This window comes from Gallus gallus, chromosome W (assembly GCF_016699485.2).
Source record: "Gallus gallus isolate bGalGal1 chromosome W, bGalGal1.mat.broiler.GRCg7b, whole genome shotgun sequence".
Classification (NCBI taxonomy): Eukaryota; Metazoa; Chordata; class Aves; order Galliformes; family Phasianidae; genus Gallus; species Gallus gallus.
In genome coordinates this window covers 683,488-704,888 of record NC_052571.1, presented here as the reverse complement: position 1 = coordinate 704,888, position 21,401 = coordinate 683,488, and the positions used below count along the sequence as shown (strand labels likewise).

The 21,401-nt window shown below is 54.8% G+C and overlaps 1 protein-coding gene across 1 annotated transcript in view; it reads left to right on the top strand.

The window, feature by feature from the left end:
- The window catches only part of LOC121108224 (transcription factor 4-like), a 65,849-nt gene extending 44,990 nt beyond the window's left edge, over window positions 1-20,859 (top strand). The window contains exons 13-16 of the mRNA XM_040655274.1: window positions 2,552-2,714; window positions 6,636-6,865; window positions 15,966-16,121; window positions 20,475-20,859. Of these exons, the coding sequence (XP_040511208.1) occupies window positions 2,552-2,714; window positions 6,636-6,865; window positions 15,966-16,102 (530 nt within the window). The 3' untranslated portion in view covers window positions 16,103-16,121; window positions 20,475-20,859. The remainder of the gene's footprint in view (window positions 1-2,551; window positions 2,715-6,635; window positions 6,866-15,965; window positions 16,122-20,474) is intronic.
- Window positions 20,860-21,401: the final 542 nt, after the last annotated feature.

Here is a 21,401-nt window from a genome sequence, read left to right as displayed (position 1 = left end):
CTCTCTTTGCTCTCAGATCTCCTTGCATTGCACTCAGATCCCCTTGCATTGCACCCAGCTCCCGTTGCATCGCTTCCAGCTCCCATTGCATCGCACAGGGCTGGCCTTGCAAGCTCTCAGGCCTTGCTTTGTCCTCACATCCCCTTGCATTGCACTCAGATCCCCTTGCATTGCTTTCAGATCCCCTTGCATTGCACTCCCATGGCCTTGCATTGCTCTCAGGCCTCGCTTTGCTCTCCCATCCCCTTGCATTGCACTCAGATCCCCTTGCATCGCTCCCAGCTCCCATTGCATCGCACAGGGCCGGCCTTGCATCGCTCCGGGCTCACGTTGCAAGCTCTCAGGCCTTGCTTTGCCCTCACATCCCCTTGCATTGCACTCAGATCCCCTTGCATTGCTCTCAGATCCCCTTGCATTGCTCTCAGGCCTCGCTTTGCTCTCAGATCCCCTTGCATTGCTCTCACATCCCCTTGCATTGCACAAAGATGGCCTTGCATTGATCTCAGGCCTCGCTTTGCTCTCAGATCCCCTTGCATTGCTCTCAGATCCCCTTGCATTGCACAAAGATGGCCTTGCATTGATCTCAGGGCTCGCTTTGCTCTCAGATCCCCTTGCATTGCTCTCAGATCCCCTTGCATTGCTTTCAGATCCCCTTGCATTGCTCTCGGGGCTCGCTTTGCTCTCAGATCCCCTTGCATTGCACTCAGATCCCCTTGCATTGCACTCAGATCCCCTTGCATTGCACTCAGATCCCCTTGCATTGCTCTCAGATCCCCTTGCATTGCTCTCAGGCCTCGCTTTGCTCTCAGATCCCCTTGCATTGCACCCAGCTCCCCTTGCATCGCTCCCAGCTCCCGTTGCATCGCACAGGGCCGGCCTTGCAAGCTCTCAGGCCTCGCTTTGCTCTCAGATCCCCTTGCATTGCACTCCCATCGCCTTGCATTGCTCTCAGATCCCCTTGCATTGCTCTCAGGGCTCTCTTTGCTCTCAGATCCCCTTGCATTGCTCTCAGATCCCCTTGCATTGCTCTCAGGGCTCGCTTTGCTCTCAGATCCCCTTGCATTGCTCTCAGATCCCCTTGCATTGCTCTCAGGCCTCGCTTTGCTCTCAGATCCCCTTGCATTGCCCTCAGCTCCCCTTGCATCGCTCCCAGCTCCCGTTGCATCGCTCCCAGCTCCCGTTGCATCGCACAGGGCCGGCCTTGCATCGCTTCGGGCTCACGTTGCAAGCTCTCAGGCCTTGCATTGCTCTCAGATCCCCTTGCATTGCTCTCAGGCCTCGCTTTGCTCTCAGATCCCCTTGCATTGCACCCAGCTCCCCTTGCATCGCTCCCAGCTCCCGTTGCATCGCACAGGGCCGGCCTTGCAAGCTCTCAGGCCTCGCTTTGCTCTCAGATCCCCTTGCATTGCACTCCCATCGCCTTGCATTGCTCTCAGATCCCCTTGCATTGCTCTCAGGGCTCTCTTTGCTCTCAGATCCCCTTGCATTGCTCTCAGATCCCCTTGCATTGCTCTCAGATCCCCTTGCATTGCTCTCAGGGCTCGCTTTGCTCTCAGATCCCCTTGCATTGCTCTCAGATCCCCTTGCATTGCTCTCAGGCCTCGCTTTGCTCTCAGATCCCCTTGCATTGCCCTCAGCTCCCCTTGCATCGCTCCCAGCTCCCGTTGCATCGCTCCCAGCTCCCGTTGCATCGCACAGGGCCGGCCTTGCATCGCTTCGGGCTCACGTTGCAAGCTCTCAGGCCTTGCATTGCTCTCAGATCCCCTTGCATTGCACTCCCATGGCCTTGCATTGCTCTCAGGGCTCGCTTTGCCCTCACATCCCCTTGCATTGCTCTCAGATCCCCTTGCATCGCTCCCAGCTCCCATTGCATCGCACAGGGCCGGCCTTGCAAGCTCTCAGGCCTCGCTTTGCCTTCACATCCCCTTGCATTGCTCTCAGATCCCCTTGCATTGCTCTCAGGGCTCGCTTTGCTCTCAGATCCCCTTGCATTGCTCTCAGATCCCCTTGCATTGCTCTCAGATCCCCTTGCATTGCTCTCAGGGCTCTCTTTGCCCTCACATCCCCTTGCATTGCTCTCAGATCCCCTTGCATTGCACTCAGATCCCATTGCATCGCTCCCAGCTCCCCTTGCATCGCTCCCAGCTCCCATTGCATCGCACAGGGCCGGCCTTGCATCGCTCCGGGCTCACGTTGCAAGCTCTCAGGCCTCGCTTTGCCCTCACATCCCCTTGCATTGCACTCAGATCCCCTTGCATTGCTCTCAGATCCCCTTGCATTGCTCTCAGGGCTCACTTTGCTCTCAGATCCCCTTGCATTGCTCTCAGATCCCCTTGCATTGCTCTCAGGGCTCTCTTTGCTCTCAGATCCCCTTGCATTGCACCCAGCTCCCATTGCATCGCTCCCAGCTCCCGTTGCATCGCTCCCAGCTCCCGTTGCATCGCTCCCAGCTCCCGTTGCATCGCTCCGGGCCGGCCTTGCGTTGCACCCAGCCTACCCTGCACCTCTCACCCCCCCCTTTCCCCCCCCCCCCCCCCCGGCCCCGTTGCAGGCCTGGCGGCGGGTTTGCAAGGGCAGAGCGTGTCGTCGGGCAGCTCGGAGCTGAAGTCGGACGACGAAGGCGACGAGAACGCGCAGGAGGCCAAATGCGGCGACGACAAGAAGCTGGACGAGGACAAGAAGGAGCTCAAGTCAATTACGAGGTCAAGGTCTAGGTAACGGCGGGACGGAGGGGGGGGGGGGGGGGGGAGGGTCGTTAGCGGCGTTAATTAGGGGCCGGAAGGGGGGTTGGGGGGCCAAAAGGGGGGTGGGAAGGGGGGGGAGAGGGTGCGGTTTGCTTTGCGAGGTGCAAAGGGGGGCGAAGAGCAAAGGAGGGGGAGAAGGGGTTGCGTTGCGTGGCGTTGCATGCTTGCAGGTTGCAAAGGGGGCTCCTTGCACGGCGTTGCACGCTTGCAGGTTGCAAAGGGGGGGGCGGAGGGGGCGCAGCTCGCATTCCAAGGTGCAAAGGGGGGCTGAAGAGCAAAGTAGGATGGAATGGGGTTGAGTTGCATGCTTGTAGGTTGCAAAGGGGGGGTGGTTGCAACGTAGGACGCCATGCAAGGTGCAAAGGGGGCTCCTTGCACGGCGTTGCACGCTTGCAGGTTGCAAAGGGGGGGTTATTGCAACGAGGGACGCCGTGCAAGGTGCAAAGGGGGCTCCTTGCACGGCGTTGCACGCTTGCAGGTTGCAAAGAGGGGGGTTCAGGGGGCGCAGCTCGCGTTGCAAGGTGCAAAGGGGGGCGAAGAGCAAAGGAGGATGGAATGGGGTTGAGTTGCATGCATGTAGGTTGCAAAGGGGGGGTGATTGCAACGAGGGACGCCGTGCAAGGTGCAAAGGGGGCTCCTTGCACGGCGTTGCACGCTTGCAGGTTGCAAAGGGGGGGTGATTGCAACGAGGGACGCCGTGCAAGGTGCAAAGGGGGCTCCTTGCACGGCGTTGCACGCTTGCAGGTTGCAAAGAGGGGGGTTCAGGGGGCGCAGCTCGCGTTGCAAGGTGCAAAGGGGGGCGAAGAGCAAAGGAGGATGGAATGGGGTTGAGTTGCATGCATGTAGGTTGCAAAGGGGGGGTGATTGCAACGAGGGACGCCGTGCAAGGTGCAAAGGGGGCTCCTTGCACGGCGTTGCACGCTTGCAGGTTGCAAAGGGGGGGTGATTGCAACGTAGGACGCCGTGCAAGGTGCAAAGGGGGCTCCTTGCACGGCGTTGCACGCTTGCAGGTTGCAAAGGGGGAGGTTCAGGGGGCGCAGCTCGCGTTGCAAGGTGCAAAGGGGGGCGAAGAGCAAAGGAGGATGGAATGGGGTTGAGTTGCATGCATGTAGGTTGCAAAGGGGGGGTGGTTGCAAGATGGGATGCCGTGCAAGGTGCAAAGGGGGCTCCTTGCACGGCGTTGCACGCTTGTAGGTTGCAAAGGGGGGGTGATTGCAACGTAGGATGCCATGCAAGGTGCAAAGGGGGCTCCTTGCACGGCGTTGCACGCTTGCAGGTTGCAAAGAGGGGGGTTCAGGGGGCGCAGCTCGCGTTGCAAGGTGCAAAGGGGGGCTGAAGAGCAAAGTAGGAGTGCAAAGGGTCGCATTGCATGCATGTAGGTTGCAAAGGGGGGGTGGTTGCAACGTAGGACGCCGTGCAAGGTGCAAAGGGGGCTCCTTGCACGGCGTTGCACGCTTGCAGGTTGCAAAGGGGGGGTTATTGCAACGTGGGACGCCGTGCAAGGTGCAAAGGGGGCTCCTTGCACGGCGTTGCACGCTTGTAGGTTGCAAAGGGGGGGTTATTGCAACGTAGGACGCCGTGCAAGGTGCAAAGGGGGCTCCTTGCACGGCGTTGCACGCTTGCAGGTTGCAAAGGGGGGGGTTCAGGGGGCGCAGCTCGCATTGCAAGGTGCAAAGGGGGGCGAAGAGCAAAGTGGATGGAATGGGGTTGAGTTGCACGCTTGTAGGTTGCAAAGGGGGGGTTATTGCAACGAGGGACGCCGTGCAAGGTGCAAAGGGGGCTCCTTGCACGGCGTTGCACGCTTGTAGGTTGCAAAGGGGGGGGTTCAGGGGGCGCAGCTCGCATTGCAAGGTGCAAAGGGGAGCAAAGAGCAAAGGAGGATGGAATGGGGTTGAGTTGCACGCTTGTAGGTTGCAAAGGGGGGGTGATTGCAACGAGGGACGGCGTGCAAGGTGCAAAGGGGGCTCCTTGCACGGCGTTGCACGCTTGCAGGTTGCAAAGGCGGGGGCGGAGGGGGCGCAGCTCGCCTTGCAAGGTGCAAAGGGGGGCGAAGAGCAAAGTAGGAGGGGAAATGGTTGCGTTGCATGCATGTAGGTTGCAAAGGGGGGGTGATTGCAACGAGGGACGGCGTGCAAGGTGCAAAGGGGGCTCCTTGCATGGCGTTGCACGCTTGCAGGTTGCAAAGGGGGCTCCTTGCACGGCGTTGCACGCTTGCAGGTTGCAAAGAGGGGGGCAGAGGGGGCGCAGCTCGCGTTGCAAGGTGCAAAGGGGGGCTGAAGAGCAAAGGAGGATGGAACGGGGTTGAGTTGCACGCTTGTAGGTTACAAAGGGGGGGTGATTGCAAGGCGGGACGCCGTGCAAGGTGCAAAGGGGGCTCCTTGCACGGCGTTGCACGCTTGCAGGTTGCAAAGAGGGGGGCGGAGGGGGCGCAGCTCGCGTTGCAAGGTGCAAAGGGGGGCGAAGAGCAAAGTAGGGGTAGAAGGGGTTGCGTTGCATGCTTGTAGGTTGCAAAGGGGGGGTGATTGCAACGTAGGACGCCGTGCAAGGTGCAAAGGGGGCTCCTTGCACGGCGTTGCACGCTTGTAGGTTGCAAAGGGGGGGTGATTGCAACGTAGGACGCCGTGCAAGGTGCAAAGGGGGCTCCTTGCACGGCGTTGCACGCTTGCAGGTTGCAAAGGGGGGGGTGGAGGGGGCGCAGCTCGCGTTGCAAGGTGCAAAGGGGAGCAAAGAGCAAAGTAGGATGGAACGGGGTTGAGTTGCATGCACGTAGGTTGCAAAGGGGGGGTGATTGCAATGTGGGACGGCGTGCAAGGTGCAAAGGGGGCTCCTTGCACGGCGTTGCACGCTTGCAGGTTGCAAAGAGGGGGGCGGAGGGGGCGCAGCTCGCGTTGCAAGGTGCAAAGGGGGGCTGAAGAGCAAAGTAGGAGTGCAAAGGGTCGCATTGCATGGCGTTGCACGCTTGCAGGTTGCAAAGGGGGCTCCTTGCATGGCGTTGCACGCTTGCAGGTTGCAAAGAGGGGGGCAGAGGGGGCGCAGCTCGCGTTGCAAGGTGCAAAGGGGGGCTGAAGAGCAAAGGAGGATGGAACGGGGTTGAGTTGCACGCTTGTAGGTTACAAAGGGGGGGTGATTGCAAGGCGGGACGCCGTGCAAGGTGCAAAGGGGGCTCCTTGCACGGCGTTGCACGCTTGCAGGTTGCAAAGAGGGGGGCGGAGGGGGCGCAGCTCGCGTTGCAAGGTGCAAAGGGGGGCAAAGAGCAAAGTAGGAGGGGAAATGGTTGCGTTGCATGCACGTAGGTTGCAAAGGGGGGGTGGTTGCAACGTAGCACGCCGTGCAAGGTGCAAAGGGGGCTCCTTGCACAGCGTTGCACGCTTGCAGGTTGCAAAGAGGGGGGTTCAGGGGGCGCTGCTCGCATTGCAAGGTGCAAAGGGGGGCTGAAGAGCAAAGTAGGGGTAGAAGGGGTTGTGTTGCATGCATGTAGGTTGCAAAGGGGGGGTGATTGCAACGTAGGACGCCGTGCAAGGTGCAAAGGGGGCTCCTTGCACGGCGTTGCACGCTTGCAGGTTGCAAAGAGGGGGGCGGAGGGGGCGCAGCTCGCGTTGCAAGGTGCAAAGGGGGGCGAAGAGCAAAGTAGGGGTAGAAGGGGTTGCGTTGCATGCATGTAGGTTGCAAAGGGGGGGTGGTTGCAACGAGGGACGCCGTGCAAGGTGCAAAGGGGGCTCCTTGCACGGCGTTGCACGCTTGCAGGTTGCAAAGGGGGGGTTATTGCAACGAGGGACGCCATGCAAGGTGCAACGGGGTGTCGTAGGGTTGCATGCATGGGATTTGCAAGGCTTCCTTTGCGGTCGGGGTTGCAAAGGGGGGCGGTGGTTGAAAAAGGGGGGGGTCCCACAGCAATAACGACGACGAGGATCTGACCCCGGAGCAAAAAGCCGAGAGGGAGAAAGAGAGGCGGATGGCGAACAACGCCCGCGAGAGGCTGAGGGTGAGGGACATCAACGAGGCCTTCAAGGAGTTGGGGCGGATGGTGCAGCTGCACCTGAAGAGCGACAAACCGCAGACGAAGCTGCTCATCTTGCACCAGGCCGTGGCGGTGATCCTGAGCTTGGAGCAGCAAGTGAGAGGTGAGGGGGGGGATGGGGGTTTGGGGGGGGTTTGGGGGGGTTTTGGGGGTGTTTTGGGGTTGGGATGGGGAAATGGGGGTGATAATGGGGTTGGAATGGGGAGGGGTGGGAATAGGGGGGAATTGGGGGGGATGGAGGGGGAAATGGGGGGAATGGGGGGTGGGAATGGGGTTGGAATGGGGTAGGGGGTGGGAATGGGGTTGGAATGGGGAGAGGTTGGAATAGGGGTTGGAAATGGGGGTGGAAATGGGAATAGGGGGTGATAATGGGGTTGGAAATGGGGGTAGGAATGGGGATAGGGGGTGGGAATGGGGTTGGAATGGGGATAGGGGGTGGGAATGGGGTTGGAATGGGGAGGGGTGGGAATAGGGGGGGATTGGGGGGGTTTGGGGTCAGAAATGGGGAGAGGTTGGAATGGGGGATGGAAATGGGGGTGGGAATGGGGTTGGAATGGAGAGAGGGGGGAATGGGTTGGATATGGGGTTCGGAATGGGAATGGGGGGTGGGAATGGGGTTGGGATGGAGAGGGGGGGAATGGGGGTGGGAATGGGGATAGGGGGTTGGGAATGGGGTTGGAATGGGGATGGAGGGGGAAATGGGGGGGGTTGTGGGGGTTTTGGGGGGGTTTGGGGTCGGGAATGGGGGTTTGGGGGGGCTTTGGGGGGTTTTGGGGGGGGTTTGGGGGGGGATTGGGGGGGTTTGGGGTCAGGAATTGGGAGGGGGGGTTGGGAATGGGGGTGGGAATGGGGGGTGGGAATGGGGTCGGAATGGGGTGGGAATGGGGTTGGGAATGGGGTTGGAATGGGGATAGGGGGTGGGAATGGGGGTGGGAATGGGGATAGGGGGTGGGAATGGGGTTGGAATGGGGATAGGGGGTGGGAATGGGGTTGGAATGGGGAGAGGGGGGGGATGGAGGGGGAAATGGGGGTGGGAATGGGGTTTTGGGGGGGGATTGGGGGGGTTTTGGGGTCGGAAATGGGGTTGGGATGGGAAGGAGGGGTTGGAAATGGGGTTGGAATGGAGAGGGGGGGGTTGGAGGGGGAAATGGGGGTGGGAATGGGGGTTGGAAGGGGAAAGGGGGTGGGAATGGGGTTGGAATGGGGATGGAGGGGGAAATGGGGGTCAGAAATGGGGATAGGGGGTGGGAATGGGGTTTTGGGGATGGAGAGGGGGGGAATGGGGTTGGAATGGGGGGGGATGGAGGGGGGAATGGTGGGGATGGGGGGTGGGAATGGGGTTGGAACGGGGAGAGGGGGGAATGGGGTGGAATAGGGGGTGGAAATGGGGATGGAGGGGGAAATGGGGGTCAGAAATGGGGATAGGGGGTGGGAATGGGGGTGGATATGGGGTTGGAATGGGGAGCGATTGGAAATGGGGGTCAGAAATGGGGTTAGAATGGGGAGAGGTGGGTTGGAATGGGGATAGGGGGTGGGAATGGGGTTGGAATGGGGAGGGGTGGGAATAGGGGGGGATTGGGGGGGTTTTGGGGTCAGAAATGGGGAGAGGTTGGAATGGGGGATGGAAATGGGGGTGGGAATGGGGTTGGAATGGAGAGAGGGGGGAATGGGTTGGATATGGGGTTCGGAATGGGAATGGGGGGTGATAATGGGGTTGGAATGGGGAGAGGTTGGAATGGGAGATGGAAATGGGGTTGGAATGGGGAGCGATTGGAAATGGGGGTCAGAAATGGGGTTGGAATGGGGAGAGGTGGGAATAGGGGGGGTTTGGGGGGGGATTGGGGGATTTGGGGGGGTTTTGGGGTCGGGAATGGGGTTGGGATGGAGAGGGGGGGAATGGGGTGGAATAGGGGGGGGAAATGGGGTCGGAATGGGGATAGGGGGTGGGAATGGGGGTGGATATGGGGTTGGAATGGGGAGGGGTGGGAATAGGGGGGGATTGGGGGGGTTTGGGGTCGGAAATGGGCATAGGGGGGTTGGAAATGGGGGTGGGAATGGGGTGAGGGGGGAATGGGTCGGAATAGGGGGGGGAAATGGGGTTGGAATGGGAAGGAGGGGTGGAAATGGGGGTAGGAATGGGGATAGGGGGTGGGAATGGGGTTGGAATGGGGAGAGGGGGGAATAGGGGGGGATTGGGGGGGTTTTGGGGGGGTTTTGGGGTCAGAAATGGGGAGAGGTTGGAATGGGGGATGGAAATGGGGGTGGGAATGGGGGTGGGAATGGGGAGAGGGGGGTTGGAATGGGGTAGAGGGTGGGAATGGGGTTGGAATGGGGATAGGGGGTGATAATGGGGTTGGAAATGAGGGTAGGAATGGGGATAGGGGGTGGGAATGGGGTTGGAATGGGGAGGGGTGGGAATAGGGGGGGATTGGGGGGGTTTGGGGGGGTTTGGGGGGGTTTTGGGGGGGTTTGGGGGTCGGGAATGGGAAGGGGGGGTTGGAAATTGGGGTTGGAATGGGGTGAGGGGGGAATGGGGGGGGATGGAGGGGGATGGAGGGGGAAATGGGGGTGGGAATGGGAAGGAGGGGTGGGAATGGGGTTGGAATGGGGAGAGGGGGGGGATGGGGGTGGATATGGGGGTGGGAATGGGGAGAGGGGGGTTGGAATGGGGAGAGGTTGGAATGGGGGGTGGGAATGGGGTTGGAATGGGGAGAGGGGGGAAATGGGGTTGGAAATGGGGGTGGGAATGGGGATAGGGGGTGGGAATGGGGTTGGAATGGGGAGGGGTGGGAATAGGGGGGGATTGGGGGGGTTTGGGGGGGTTTTGGGGGGGGATTGGGGGGGTTTTGGGGTCGGGAATGGGGAGGAGGGGTTGGGAAATGGGGTTGGAATGGGGGGTGGGAATGGGGTTGGGATGGAGAGAGGGGGGAATGGGACGGAATAGGGGGTGGAAATGGGGTCGGAATGGGAAGGGGGGGTTGGAATGGGGAGAGGGGGGGAATGGGGGGGTTTGGGGGGGTTTGGGGTCAGAAATGGGGGTTGGAATGGAAAAAGAGGGGTTGGAGGGGTCGGAAATGGGGGTTGGAATGGGGAGAGGGGGGAATGGGGTTGGAAATGGGGGTGGGAATGGGGTTGGAATGGAGAGAGGTTGGAATGGGAGATGGAAATGGGGTTGGAATGGGGAGCGATTGGAAATGGGGGTCAGAAATGGGGTTGGAATGGGGAGAGGTGGGAATAGGGGGGGTTTGGGGGGGGATTGGGGGATTTGGGGGGGTTTTGGGGTCGGGAATGGGGTTGGGATGGAGAGGGGGGGTTGGAGGGGGAAATGGGGGTGGGAATGGGGGTTGGAAGGGGAAAGGGGGTGGGAATGGGGTTGGAATGGGGAGGGGTGGGAATAGGGGGGGATTGGGGGGGTTTGGGGGGGTTTTGGGGGGGGATTGGGGGGGTTTGGGGTCGGGAATGGGGAGGGGGGGTTGGAAATGGGGTTGGAATGGGGAGCGATTGGAAATGGGGGTCAGAAATGGGGTTGGAATGGGGAGAGGTGGGAATAGGGGGGGGTTTGGGGGGGGATTGGGGGATTTGGGGGGGTTTTGGGGTCGGGAATGGGGTTGGGATGGAGAGGGGGGGAATGGGGTGGAATAGGGGGGGGAAATGGGGTCGGAATGGGGATAGGGGTTGGGAATGGGGGTGGATATGGGGTTGGAATGGGGAGAGGTTGGAATGGGGGGTGGGAATGGGGAGGGGTGGGAATAGGGGGGGATTGGGGGGGTTTGGGGGGGTCTTGGGGGGTTTTGGGGTCAGAAATGCGGAGAGGTTGGAATGGGGGATGGAAATGGGGGTGGGAATGGGGGTGGGAATGGGGAGAGGGGGGTTGGAATGGGGTAGGGGGTGGGAATGGGGTTGGAATGGGGAGAGGGGGGAGGAATGGGGTTGGAATGGGGTGAGGGGGGAATAGGGGGGGTTTGGGGGGGGATTGGGGGGGGATTGGGGGGTTTTGGGGGGGTTTGGGGTCGGGAATGGGGGTTTGGGGGGGGTTTTGGGGGGGGTTTGGGGGGGGGGGTTTGGGGGGGTTTTGGGGTCGGGAATGGGGTTGGGATGGGAAGGAGGGGTGGGAAATGGGGTTGGAATGGAGAGGGGGGGTTGGGGGTGGATATGGGGTTGGAAATGGGGTGGGAATGGGGATAGGGGGATAGGGGGTGGGAATGGGGTTGGAATGGGGTGAGGGGGGAATGGGGTGGAATAGGGGGGGGAAATGGGGTCGGAATGGGGAGAGGGGGGGAATGGGGGTGGATATGGGGTAGGGAATGGGGAGGGGTGGGAATAGGGGGGGAATGGGGGGGTTTTGGGGTCGGGAATGGGGTTGGGATGCGGAAATGGGGGTGGGAATGGGGTTGGAATGGGGAGAGGGGGGAATGGGGTGGAATGGGGGGGGAAATGGGGTCGGAATGGGGATAGGGGGTGGGAATGGGGGTGGGAATGGGGGGTGGGAATGGGGTTGGAATGGGGTGGGAATGGGGTTGGAATGGGGTGGGAATGGGGTTGGAATGGGGATAGGGGGTGATAATGGGGTTGGGAATGGGGTTGGGATGGAGAGGGGGGGAATGGGGTTGGATATGGGGTTGGAAATGGGGTGGGAGTGGGGAGAGGGGGTGGGAATGGGGTTGGAATGGGGAGAGGGGGGAATGGGGTGGAATAGGGGGGGGAAATGGGGTCGGAATGGGGTGAGGGGGGGAATGGGGGTGGATATGGGGTTGGAATGGGGAGGGGTGGGAATAGGGGGGGATTGGGGGGGTTTTGGGGGGGTTTTGGGGTCGGGAATGGGGAGGGGGGGTTGGGAATGGGGGTGGGAATGGGGGGTGGGAAGGGGGTCGGAATGGGGTGGGAATGGGGGGGGAATGGGGTTGGAATGGGGTGGGAATGGGGATAGGGGGTGATAATGGGGTTGGGATGGAGAGGGGGGGAATGGGGTGGAATAGGGGGGGGGAAATGGGGTCGGAATGGGGTGAGGGGGGGAATGGGGGTGGATATGGGGTTGGAATGGGGAGGGGTGGGAATAGGGGGGGATTGGGGGGGTTTTGGGGGGGTTTTGGGGTCGGGAATGGGGAGGGGGGTTGGGAATGGGGGTGGGAATGGGGGGTGGGAATGGGGTGGGAATGGGGTTGGAAATGAGGTTGGAAATGGAAATGGGGTGGAAATGGGGGTTGGAAATGGGAAAGGGGGGGGAAATGGGGTCGGAAACGGGAATTGGGGGGGGAAATGGGGGTCGTAATGCAAAGATGGGGGTGGAAATGGGGACGGGGTTGGAAATGGGGTCGGAAATGGGGGTCGCAAAGCAAAGAGGGGGGTGGAAATGGGGTTGGAAATGGAAATGGGGGTTGGAAATGGGGATGGGGGGGGAAATGGGGTTGGAAATGGGGTCGGAAATGGAAAGGGGGGGAAATAGGGTTGGAAATGGGAAGGGGGTGGAAATAGGGTTGGAAATGGGGTTGGAAATGGGGTTGGGAATGGGAATTGGGGGGGGGAAATGGGGGTGGAAATGGGAAAGGGGTGGAAATGGGGTTGGAAATGGGGTTGGAAATGGGAAGGGGGGTGGAAATGGGGACGGGGGGGAAATGGGGTTGGAAATGGGGTCGGAAATGGAAATGGGGGTTGGAAATGGGGGAAATGGGGGTGGAAATGGGGTTGGAAATGGGGTCGGAAATGGGACGGGGGTGGAAATAGGGTTGGAAATGGGGTTGGAAATGGAAAAGGGGGTGGAAATGGGGATAGGGGTGGAAATAGGGTTGGAAATGGGGTTGGAAATGGGGTCGGAAATGGGAATTGGGGGTGGAAATGGGGTCGGAAATGGGAAAGGGGTGGAAATAGGGTTGGAAATGGGGTCGGAAATGGGATTGTAAATGGGAAGGGGTGGAAATAGGGTTGGAAATGGGGTCGGAAATGGGAATTGGGGGGGGAAATGGGGTCAGAAACGGGAATTGGGGGTGGAAATGGGGTCGGAAATGGGAAAGGGGTGGAAATAGGGTTGGAAATGGGGTCGGAAATGGGAATTGGGGGGGGAAATGGGGTCGGAAACGGGAATTGGGGGGGGAAATGGGGGAAATAGGGGGGGGAAATGGGAAATGGGGGTGGAAATGGGGTTGGAAATGGGAAATGGGGTAAGAAATGGGGATGGGGGGGAAATGGGGTTGGAAATGGGGTTGGAAATGGGAATTCGGGGTGGAAATGGGGTTGGAAATGGGATTGTAAATGGGAAAGGGGTGGAAATAGGGTTGGAAATGGGGTCGGAAATGGGAATTGGGGGGGGAAATGGGGTCGGAAACGGGAATTGGGGGTGGAAATGGGGTCGGAAATGGGAAAGGGGTGGAAATAGGGTTGGAAATGGGGTCGGAAATGGGAATTGGGGGGGGAAATGGGGTCGGAAACGGGAATTGGGGGGGGAAATGGGGGAAATGGGGGGGGGAAATGGGAAATGGGGGTGGAAATGGGGTTGGAAATGGGAAATGGGGTAAGAAATGGGAAAGGGGTGGAAATAGGGTTGGAAATGGGGTCGGAAATGGGAATTGGGGGGGGAAATGGGGTCGGAAATGGGAAAGGGGTGGAAATAGGGTTGGAAATGGGGTCGGAAATGGGAATTGAGGGTGGAAATGGGGTGGAGATGGGGATGGGGTGGAAATGGGGTTGGAAATGGGGTTGGAAATGGGGATTGGGGTGGAAATGGGGTTGGAAATGGGATTGTAAATGGGAAAGGGGGGAAATGGGGTTGGAAATGGGGATGGGGGGGGAAATGGGGGTGGAAATGGGGTCGGAAATGGGAAATGGGGTAAGAAATGGGGATGGGGGGGAAATGGGGTTGGAAATGGGGTTGGAAATGGGAATTGGGGGGGGAAATGGGGGTGAGAATGGGGGAAATGGGGTCGGAAATGGGAAAGGGGTGGAAATAGGGTTGGAAATGGGGTCGGAAATGGGATTGTAAATGGGAAGGGGTGGAAATGGGGTTGGAAATGGGGTCGGAAATGGGAACTGGGGGGGGAAATGGGGTCAGAAACGGGAATTGGGGGTAGAAATGGGGTCGGAAATGGGAAAGGTGTGGAAATAGGGTTGGAAATGGGGTCGGAAATGGGATTGGAAATGGGAAAGGGGTGGAAATGGGGTTGGAAATGGGGTTGGAAATGGGAATTGGGGGGGGAAATGGGGTGGAAATGGGGACGGGGTGGAAATGGGGTTGGAAATGGGGTTGGAAATGGGGACGGGGGTGGAAATGGGGTTGGAAATGGGGTCGGAAATGGGATTGGAAATGGGAAGGGGTGGAAATGGGGTTGGAAATGGGGTCGGAAATGGGAATTGGGGGTGGAAATGGGGTTGGAAATGGGGGAAATGGGGTGGAAATAGGGTTAGAAATGGGGTTGGAAATGGGAAATGGGGTAAGAAATGGGGATGGGGGGGAAATGGGGTTGGAAATGGGGTCGGAAATGGGAAAGGGGGGTGGAAATGGGGTTGGAAATGGAAATGGGGGTTGGAAATGGGGGAAATGGGGGGGGAAATGGGAAATGGGGGTGGAAATAGGGTTGGAAATGGGGTCGGAAATGGGAATTGGGGGGGGAAATGGGGTCGGAAATGGGAAAGGGGGTGGAAATGGGGTTGGAAATGGGATTGTAAATGGGAAATGGGGGGGGAAATGGGGTCGGAAATGGGGTCGGAAATGGGAAAGGGGTGGAAATGGGGTTGGAAATGGGGTCGGAAATGGGATTGTAAATGGGAAGGGGTGGAAATAGGGTTGGAAATGGGGTTGGAAATGGGATTGTAAATGGGAAGGGGTGGAAATGGGGTCGGAAATGGGGTCGGAAATGGGAATTGGGGGGGGAAATGGGGTTGGAAATGGGGGAAATGGGGGTGGAAATGGGGTTGGAAATGGGAAATGGGGGTGGAAATGGGGTCGGAAATGGGAATTGGGGGGGGAAATGGGGTCGGAAACGGGAATTGGGGGTGGAAATGGGGTCGGAAACGGGAATTGGGGGTGGAAATGGGGTCGGAAATGGGAAAGGGGTGGAAATAGGGTTGGAAATGGGGTTGGAAATGGAAAAGGGGGGTGGAAATGGGGATAGGGGTGGAAATAGGGTTGGAAATGGGGTTGGAAATGGGGTCGGAAATGGGAAATGGGGTAAGAAATGGGGATGGGGGGGAAATGGCGGTGGAAATGGGGTTGGAAATGGGGTCGGAAATGGGAATTGGGGGGGGAAATGGGGTCGGAAACGGGAAGTGGGGGTGGAAATGGGGTCGGAAATGGGAAAGGGGTGGAAATAGGGTTGGAAATGGGGTCGGAAATGGGAATTGGGGGGGGAAATGGGGTCGGAAACGGGAAAGGGGTGGAAATGGGGTTGGAAATGGGATTGTAAATGGGAAATGGGGTAAGAAATGGGGATGGGGGGGAAATGGGGTTGGAAATGGGGTTGGAAATGGGAATTGGGGGTGGAAATGGGGTTGGAAATGGGATTGTAAATGGGAAAGGGGTGGAAATAGGGTTGGAAATGGGGTCGGAAATGGGAAAGGGGTGGAAATGGGGTTGGAAATGGGGGTGGAAATGGGGTCGGAAATGGGATTGGAAATGGGAAAGGGGTGGAAATAGGGTTGGAAATGGGGATGGGGGTGGAAATGGGGTTGGAAATGGGATTGTAAACGGGAAGGGGGGGAAATGGGGGTGGAAATGGGGTTGGAAATGGGAAAGGGGTGGAAATGGGGTTGGAAATGGGGTCGGAAATGGGATTGTAAATGGGAAGGGGTGGAAATAGGGTTGGAAATGGGATTGTAAATGGGAAAGGGGTGGAAATAGGGTTGGAAATGGGGTCGGAAATGGGATTGGAAATGGGAAGGGGGGGAAATGGGGTTGGAAATGGGGTCGGAAATGGGAATTGGGGGGGGAAATGGGGTCGGAAATGGGAATTGGGGGTGGAAATGGGGGTTGGAAATGGGGGAAATGGGGGTGGAAATGGGGTTGGAAATGGGATTGTAAATGGGAAGGGGGGGAAATGGGGGTGGAAATGGGGTCGGAAATGGGAAAGGGGTGGAAATAGGGTTGGAAATGGGGTCGGAAATGGGATTGTAAATGGGAATTGGGGTGGAAATGGGGTCGGAAATGGGGGTCGCAAAGCAAAGGGGGGGTTGGGGGGAGGGGGGTCGCGACGTGGCCGTTGCTTTGGGTCGTGCAGAGCGGAACCTGAACCCGAAGGCGGCGTGCCTGAAGAGGAGGGAGGAGGAGAAGGTGGCGGCCGAACCGCCCCCATTGGCCCTGGCGGGAGCCCACGCGGCCATGGGGGACGGAGGCACCCATATGGGGCAGATGTGACCGGGGGGGGGGGAAAAAGGTGGGTTTCGGGGGGGTTTTGGGGGGGATTAATGGGGATTAATAGGGATTAATAGGGATTAATAGGGGTTTTGGGGGGGATTAATAGGGATTAATAGGGTTTTGGGGGGGATTAATGGGGATTAATAGGGATTAATAGGGGTTTTGGGGGGGATTAATGGGGATTAATAGGGATTAATGGGGTTTAATGGGGGTTTCAGGGGGATTAATAGGGATTAATAGGGTTTTGGGGGGGATTAATAGGGATTAATAGGGATTAAAAGGGGTTTTGGGGGGGTTTAATGGGGATTAATAGGTATTAATAGGGATTAATGGGGTTGAATGGGGGTTTGGGGGGGATTAATAGGGATTAATAGGGATTAATAGGGGTTTTGGGGGAGATTGATGGGGATTAATAGGAATTAATAGGGGTTTTGGGGGGGATTAATGGGGATTAATAGGGATTAATAGGGATTAATAGCGGTTTTGGGGGAGATTAATGGGGATTAATAGGGATTAATAGGGTTTCGGGGGGGATTAATAGGGATTAATGGGGATTAATTGGGTTGAATGGGGGTTTGGGGGAGATTAATAGGGATTAATAGGGATTAATAGGGGTTTTGGGGGAGATTAATGGGGATTAATAGGGATTAATAGGGGTTTTGGGGGCGATTAATAGGGATTAATAGGGATTAATTGGGGTTTGGGGGGAGATTAATAGGGATTAATAGGTATTAATAGGGATTAATGGGGTTGAATGGGGGTTTGGGGGGGATTAATAGGGATTAATAGGGGTTTTGGGGGAGATTAATAGGGATTAATAGGGATTAATAGGGGTTTTGGGGGAGATTAATGGGGATTAATAGGGATTAATAGGGTTTCGGGGGGGATTAATGGGGATTAATGGGGTTTAATGGGGTTTAATGGGGGTTTGGGGGGGATTAATGGGGATTAATAGGGATTAATAGGGGTTTTGGGGGGGATTAATAGGGATTAATAGGGTTTCGGGGGGGATTAATGGGGATTAATAGGGATTAATAGGGGTTTTGGGGGGGATTAATGGGGGATTAATAGGGGTTATTAGGGGGATTAATAGGGATTAATAAGGGTTATTAGGGGGATTAATGGGGATTAATCGGGATTAATAAGGGTTATTAGGGGGATTAATGGGGATTAATTGGAATTAATAAGGGTTATTAGGGGGATTAATGGGGATTAATAGGGATTAAAAGGGGTTTTGGGGGGGATTAATGGGGGTTTTGGGGGAGATTAATAGGGATTAATAGGTATTAATAGGGATTAATGGGGTTGAATGGGGGTTTGGGAGGGGATTAATAGGGATTAATAGGGGTTTTGGGGGAGATTAATGGGGATTAATGGGGTTGAATGGGGGTTTGGGGGGGATTAATGGGGATTAATAGGGATTAATAGGGGTTTTGGGGGGGATTAATGGGGATTAATAGGGTTTTGGGGGGGATTAATAGGGATTAATAGGGTTTAATGGGGGTTTTGGGGGAGATTAATAGGGATTAATAGGTATTAATAGGGATTAATGGGGTTGAATGGGGGTTTGGGGGGGATTAATAGGGATTAATAGGGGTTTTGGGGGGGATTAATGGGGATTAATAGGGATTAATAGGGTTTTGGGGGGGATTAATGGGGATTAATGGGGATTAATAGGGATTAATGGGGGTTTGGGGGGGATTAATGGGGATTAATAGGGATTAATAGGGTTTCGGGGGGGATTAATGGGGATTAATAGGGATTAATAGGGGTTTTGGGGGGATTAATGGGGGATTAATAGGGGTTATTAGGGGGATTAATAGGGATTAATAAGGGTTATTAGGGGGATTAATGGGGATTAATAGGGATTAATAAGGGTTATTAGGGGGATTAATGGGGATTAATAGGGATTAATAAGGGTTATTAGGGGGATTAATGGGGATTAATAGGGATTAATAAGGGTTATTAGGGGGATTAATAGGGATTAATAGGGATTAATAAGGTTTTGGGGGGGATTAATGGGGTTATTAAGGGGATTAATAGGGATTAATTGGGGTTATTAGGGGGATTAATAGGGAATATTAGTGATTATTAGGGGGATTAATAGGGAGTATTAGGAATTATTAGGGGGATTAATGGGGATTATTAGGGGTTTGGGGGGGTTAATAAGGGTTTGGGGGGGATTAATTGGGTTATTAGGGGGATTAATAGGGTTATTAGGGGGATTAATAAGGTTATTAGGGGGATTAATAAGGTTATTAGGGGGATTAATAGGGGTATTAGGGGCGTTATTAGGGTGATGAATCGATTAATTACGGGTTATTAGGGGATTAATGGGGTTATTAGGGGTGTTAGGGGGTTATTAGGGGGATTAATAGAGTTATTAAAGGGATTATTAGGGCTATTAGGGGGATTAATAATGTTATTAGGAGTATTAATAGCGGTATTAGGGATATTAATAAGATTATTAGGGGGGCAGGGGGGTTATTAGGGGGATTAATAGGGTTATTAAGGGCTATTAGTGGCTTATTAGGGGTATTAATAGAGTTATTAGGGGTATTGGGGGAATTAATAGTTATTAGGGGGTATTAATAGCGTTATTAGGGATATTAATAGGGTTATTAGATGTATTAAGGGTATTAATAGGGTTATTAATTGGGTTATTAAGACTATTAATAAGGGTATTATGGGTATTAGATGTATTAATAGGGTTATTAGGGGTATTTATCTGGGTATTAGGCTTGTTATTAGGGATATTAGTGTTATTACTAGGATTATTAGGGTTATTAATAGGGTTATTAGCATTATTAGGATAGTTATTAGGGTTATTAGGGTTATTATTAGGGGTATTAGGGTCGAACTTACGGTTATTAGTAGTATTGAAGTTATTAATAGGGTTATTAGGGCTATTATTAGGGTTATTAGGGCTATTAATCGGGTTATTAGGGCTATTATTGGGGTATTAGGGTTATTATTAGGGGCATTAGGGTTATTATTAGGGTTATTAGAGCCAGATTTTGGGCTATTAGGGGTATTAGAGTTGTTATTAGGGGTATTAGGGCTATTATTAGGCGCATTAGTGTTATTATTAGGGTTATTATTAGGGGTATTAGAGGTATTACGGTTATTAATAGGGTTATTAGTATTATTATTGAGTTTATTAGGGTTATTATTAGGGGCATTAGGGTCAGTATGGGGTTTTTAGGGTTATTAGGGCTATTATTAGTGCTATTAGGACTGCTATTAGGGCTAATAGGGCTCTTCTTGGGGTTATTAGAGCTATTATCAGGGCTATTAGAGCTATTATTGGGGTTATTAGGGCTATTGGGGTGATTATTGGGGCATTAGGGTCGAGGTTGGAGTTATTAGGGTTATTAGGGCTATTATTAGTGCTATTAGGGTTGCTATTAGGGCTATTAGAGCTATTATTAGGGTTATTAGAGCTATTATCAGGGCTATTAGAGCTATTATTAGGGTTATTAGAGCTATTATCAGGGCTATTAGAGCTATTATTAGGCTTATTAGAGCTATTATTCGGGTTATTAGGGTCATTAATGGGGCTTCTGGGATTAATGGGGCCACTTAGGGTCACAACTCGCGCTATTAGACCTATTATTAGCCCTATTAGCCTTATTATTAGGGGTATTAGGGTTGTAATTGGGGCTTGTAGGGTTATTATTAGGGCTATTAGGGCTTTTGGGGTGATTATTAGGGGCATTAGGGTCGAGGTTGGGGTTATTAGGGTTATTAGGGCTATTATTAGTGCTATTAGGACTGCTATTAGGGCTAATAGGGCTCTTCTTGGGGTTATTAGAGCTATTATCAGGGCTATTAGAGCTATTATTGGGGTTATTAGGGCTATTGGGGTGATTATTAGGGGCATTAGGGTCGAGGTTGGGGTTATTAGGGCTATTAGGGTTATTATTAGTGCTACTAGGGTTGCTGTTAGGGCTATTAGGGCTATTATTAGGGTTATTAGAGCTATTATCAGGGCTATTAGAGCTATTATTGGGATTATTAGGGCTATTGGGGTGATTATTAGGGGCATTAGGGTCGAGGTTGGCGTTATTAGGGTTATTAGGGCTATTATTAGGGCTATTAGAGCTATTATCAGGGCTATTAGAGCTATTATTAGGGTTATTAGAGCTATTATCAGGGCTATTAGAGCTATTATTAGGGCTATTAGAGCTATTATCAGGGCTATTAGAGCTATTATTAGGGTTATTAGAGCTATTATTCGGGTTATTAGGATTATTAATAGGGCTTCTGGGATTAGTAGGGCCACTTAGGGGCACGACTCGTGCTATTAGCCGATTATTAGCCCATTATTAGCCCATTATTAGCCCTATTAACGAAGCCTTTCCCCTTGCAGGTCCTAATTGCTGCGTAGCGACCGCTTCCCCTCCCCCCTCCCCCCCCCCTTAAGCACCCGTCCTTATTAATTAGACAAGTCTGACTAATGAAGACGCAAGCCGAGAGCTCATTAGCCAATTAACGCCAGCTAATTAAGCGCTAATGAGCCGTCAGGGCTCCTCTCCACACCCGTGGGCTGAAGGCGGATTTTGTGCCTCAATTCCTTTCGGCGGCCGAAAGGAAAACGACCGAAGCGGCGGGGGAAAACGACCGGAAGGCGGATTAATTAACAGCAATTAAGTGGGCCGCTTAACGAAGGAGAGAAAAAGAGCGTTTCATTAATGATTCCTAATGAATTAATCGCAATAATTGCCGGATCCAAGTGTACTTCGGATGGGAACGAACGCTCTCCGGACTCCGTATGGCGTTAATTAAGAGGGGGGGGGGGAGGGGGAGGGGCTGCTTAATGAATTAATGCCGTCGTTAGCCATAAGGGTGGGGAGGAGCCGGTCTTAATGAGAAGCTCGTTAATGAATTAATAGGTAATTAATGGAGAAGAGTTCTATATAGAGGAGTTCTATGGGGGCCAATGGAAGGTGCATCAAAAGACCGCCGCAGATCGGGAATTAATTAACTTTTCGAAGGAGACGATCGCGTAATTAACGAGGTCGGGGCTTAACGAAGGAGCCCACCCCCTTCCCCCCTTCTTCCCCCCCCCCCCCTCCCCCCATCTCGGCCCCGTTCTTAGCTAATTAACGGTCGGTTCTTAATTAATGAATTAACGAAGTGGAGTTTGGTGTCGCGGCGCCCCGAAGCCGCGGTGGGGATTTTAGGTACAATGATTCGCTCCGATGTTTTCTTTTTGACCGCTGTGCCTTTCCTAATTAGCGTCCCGTTAACGAGCTGCGTTCATTAATTAAGGGGTTCAGTCATTAAGTCATCGGTT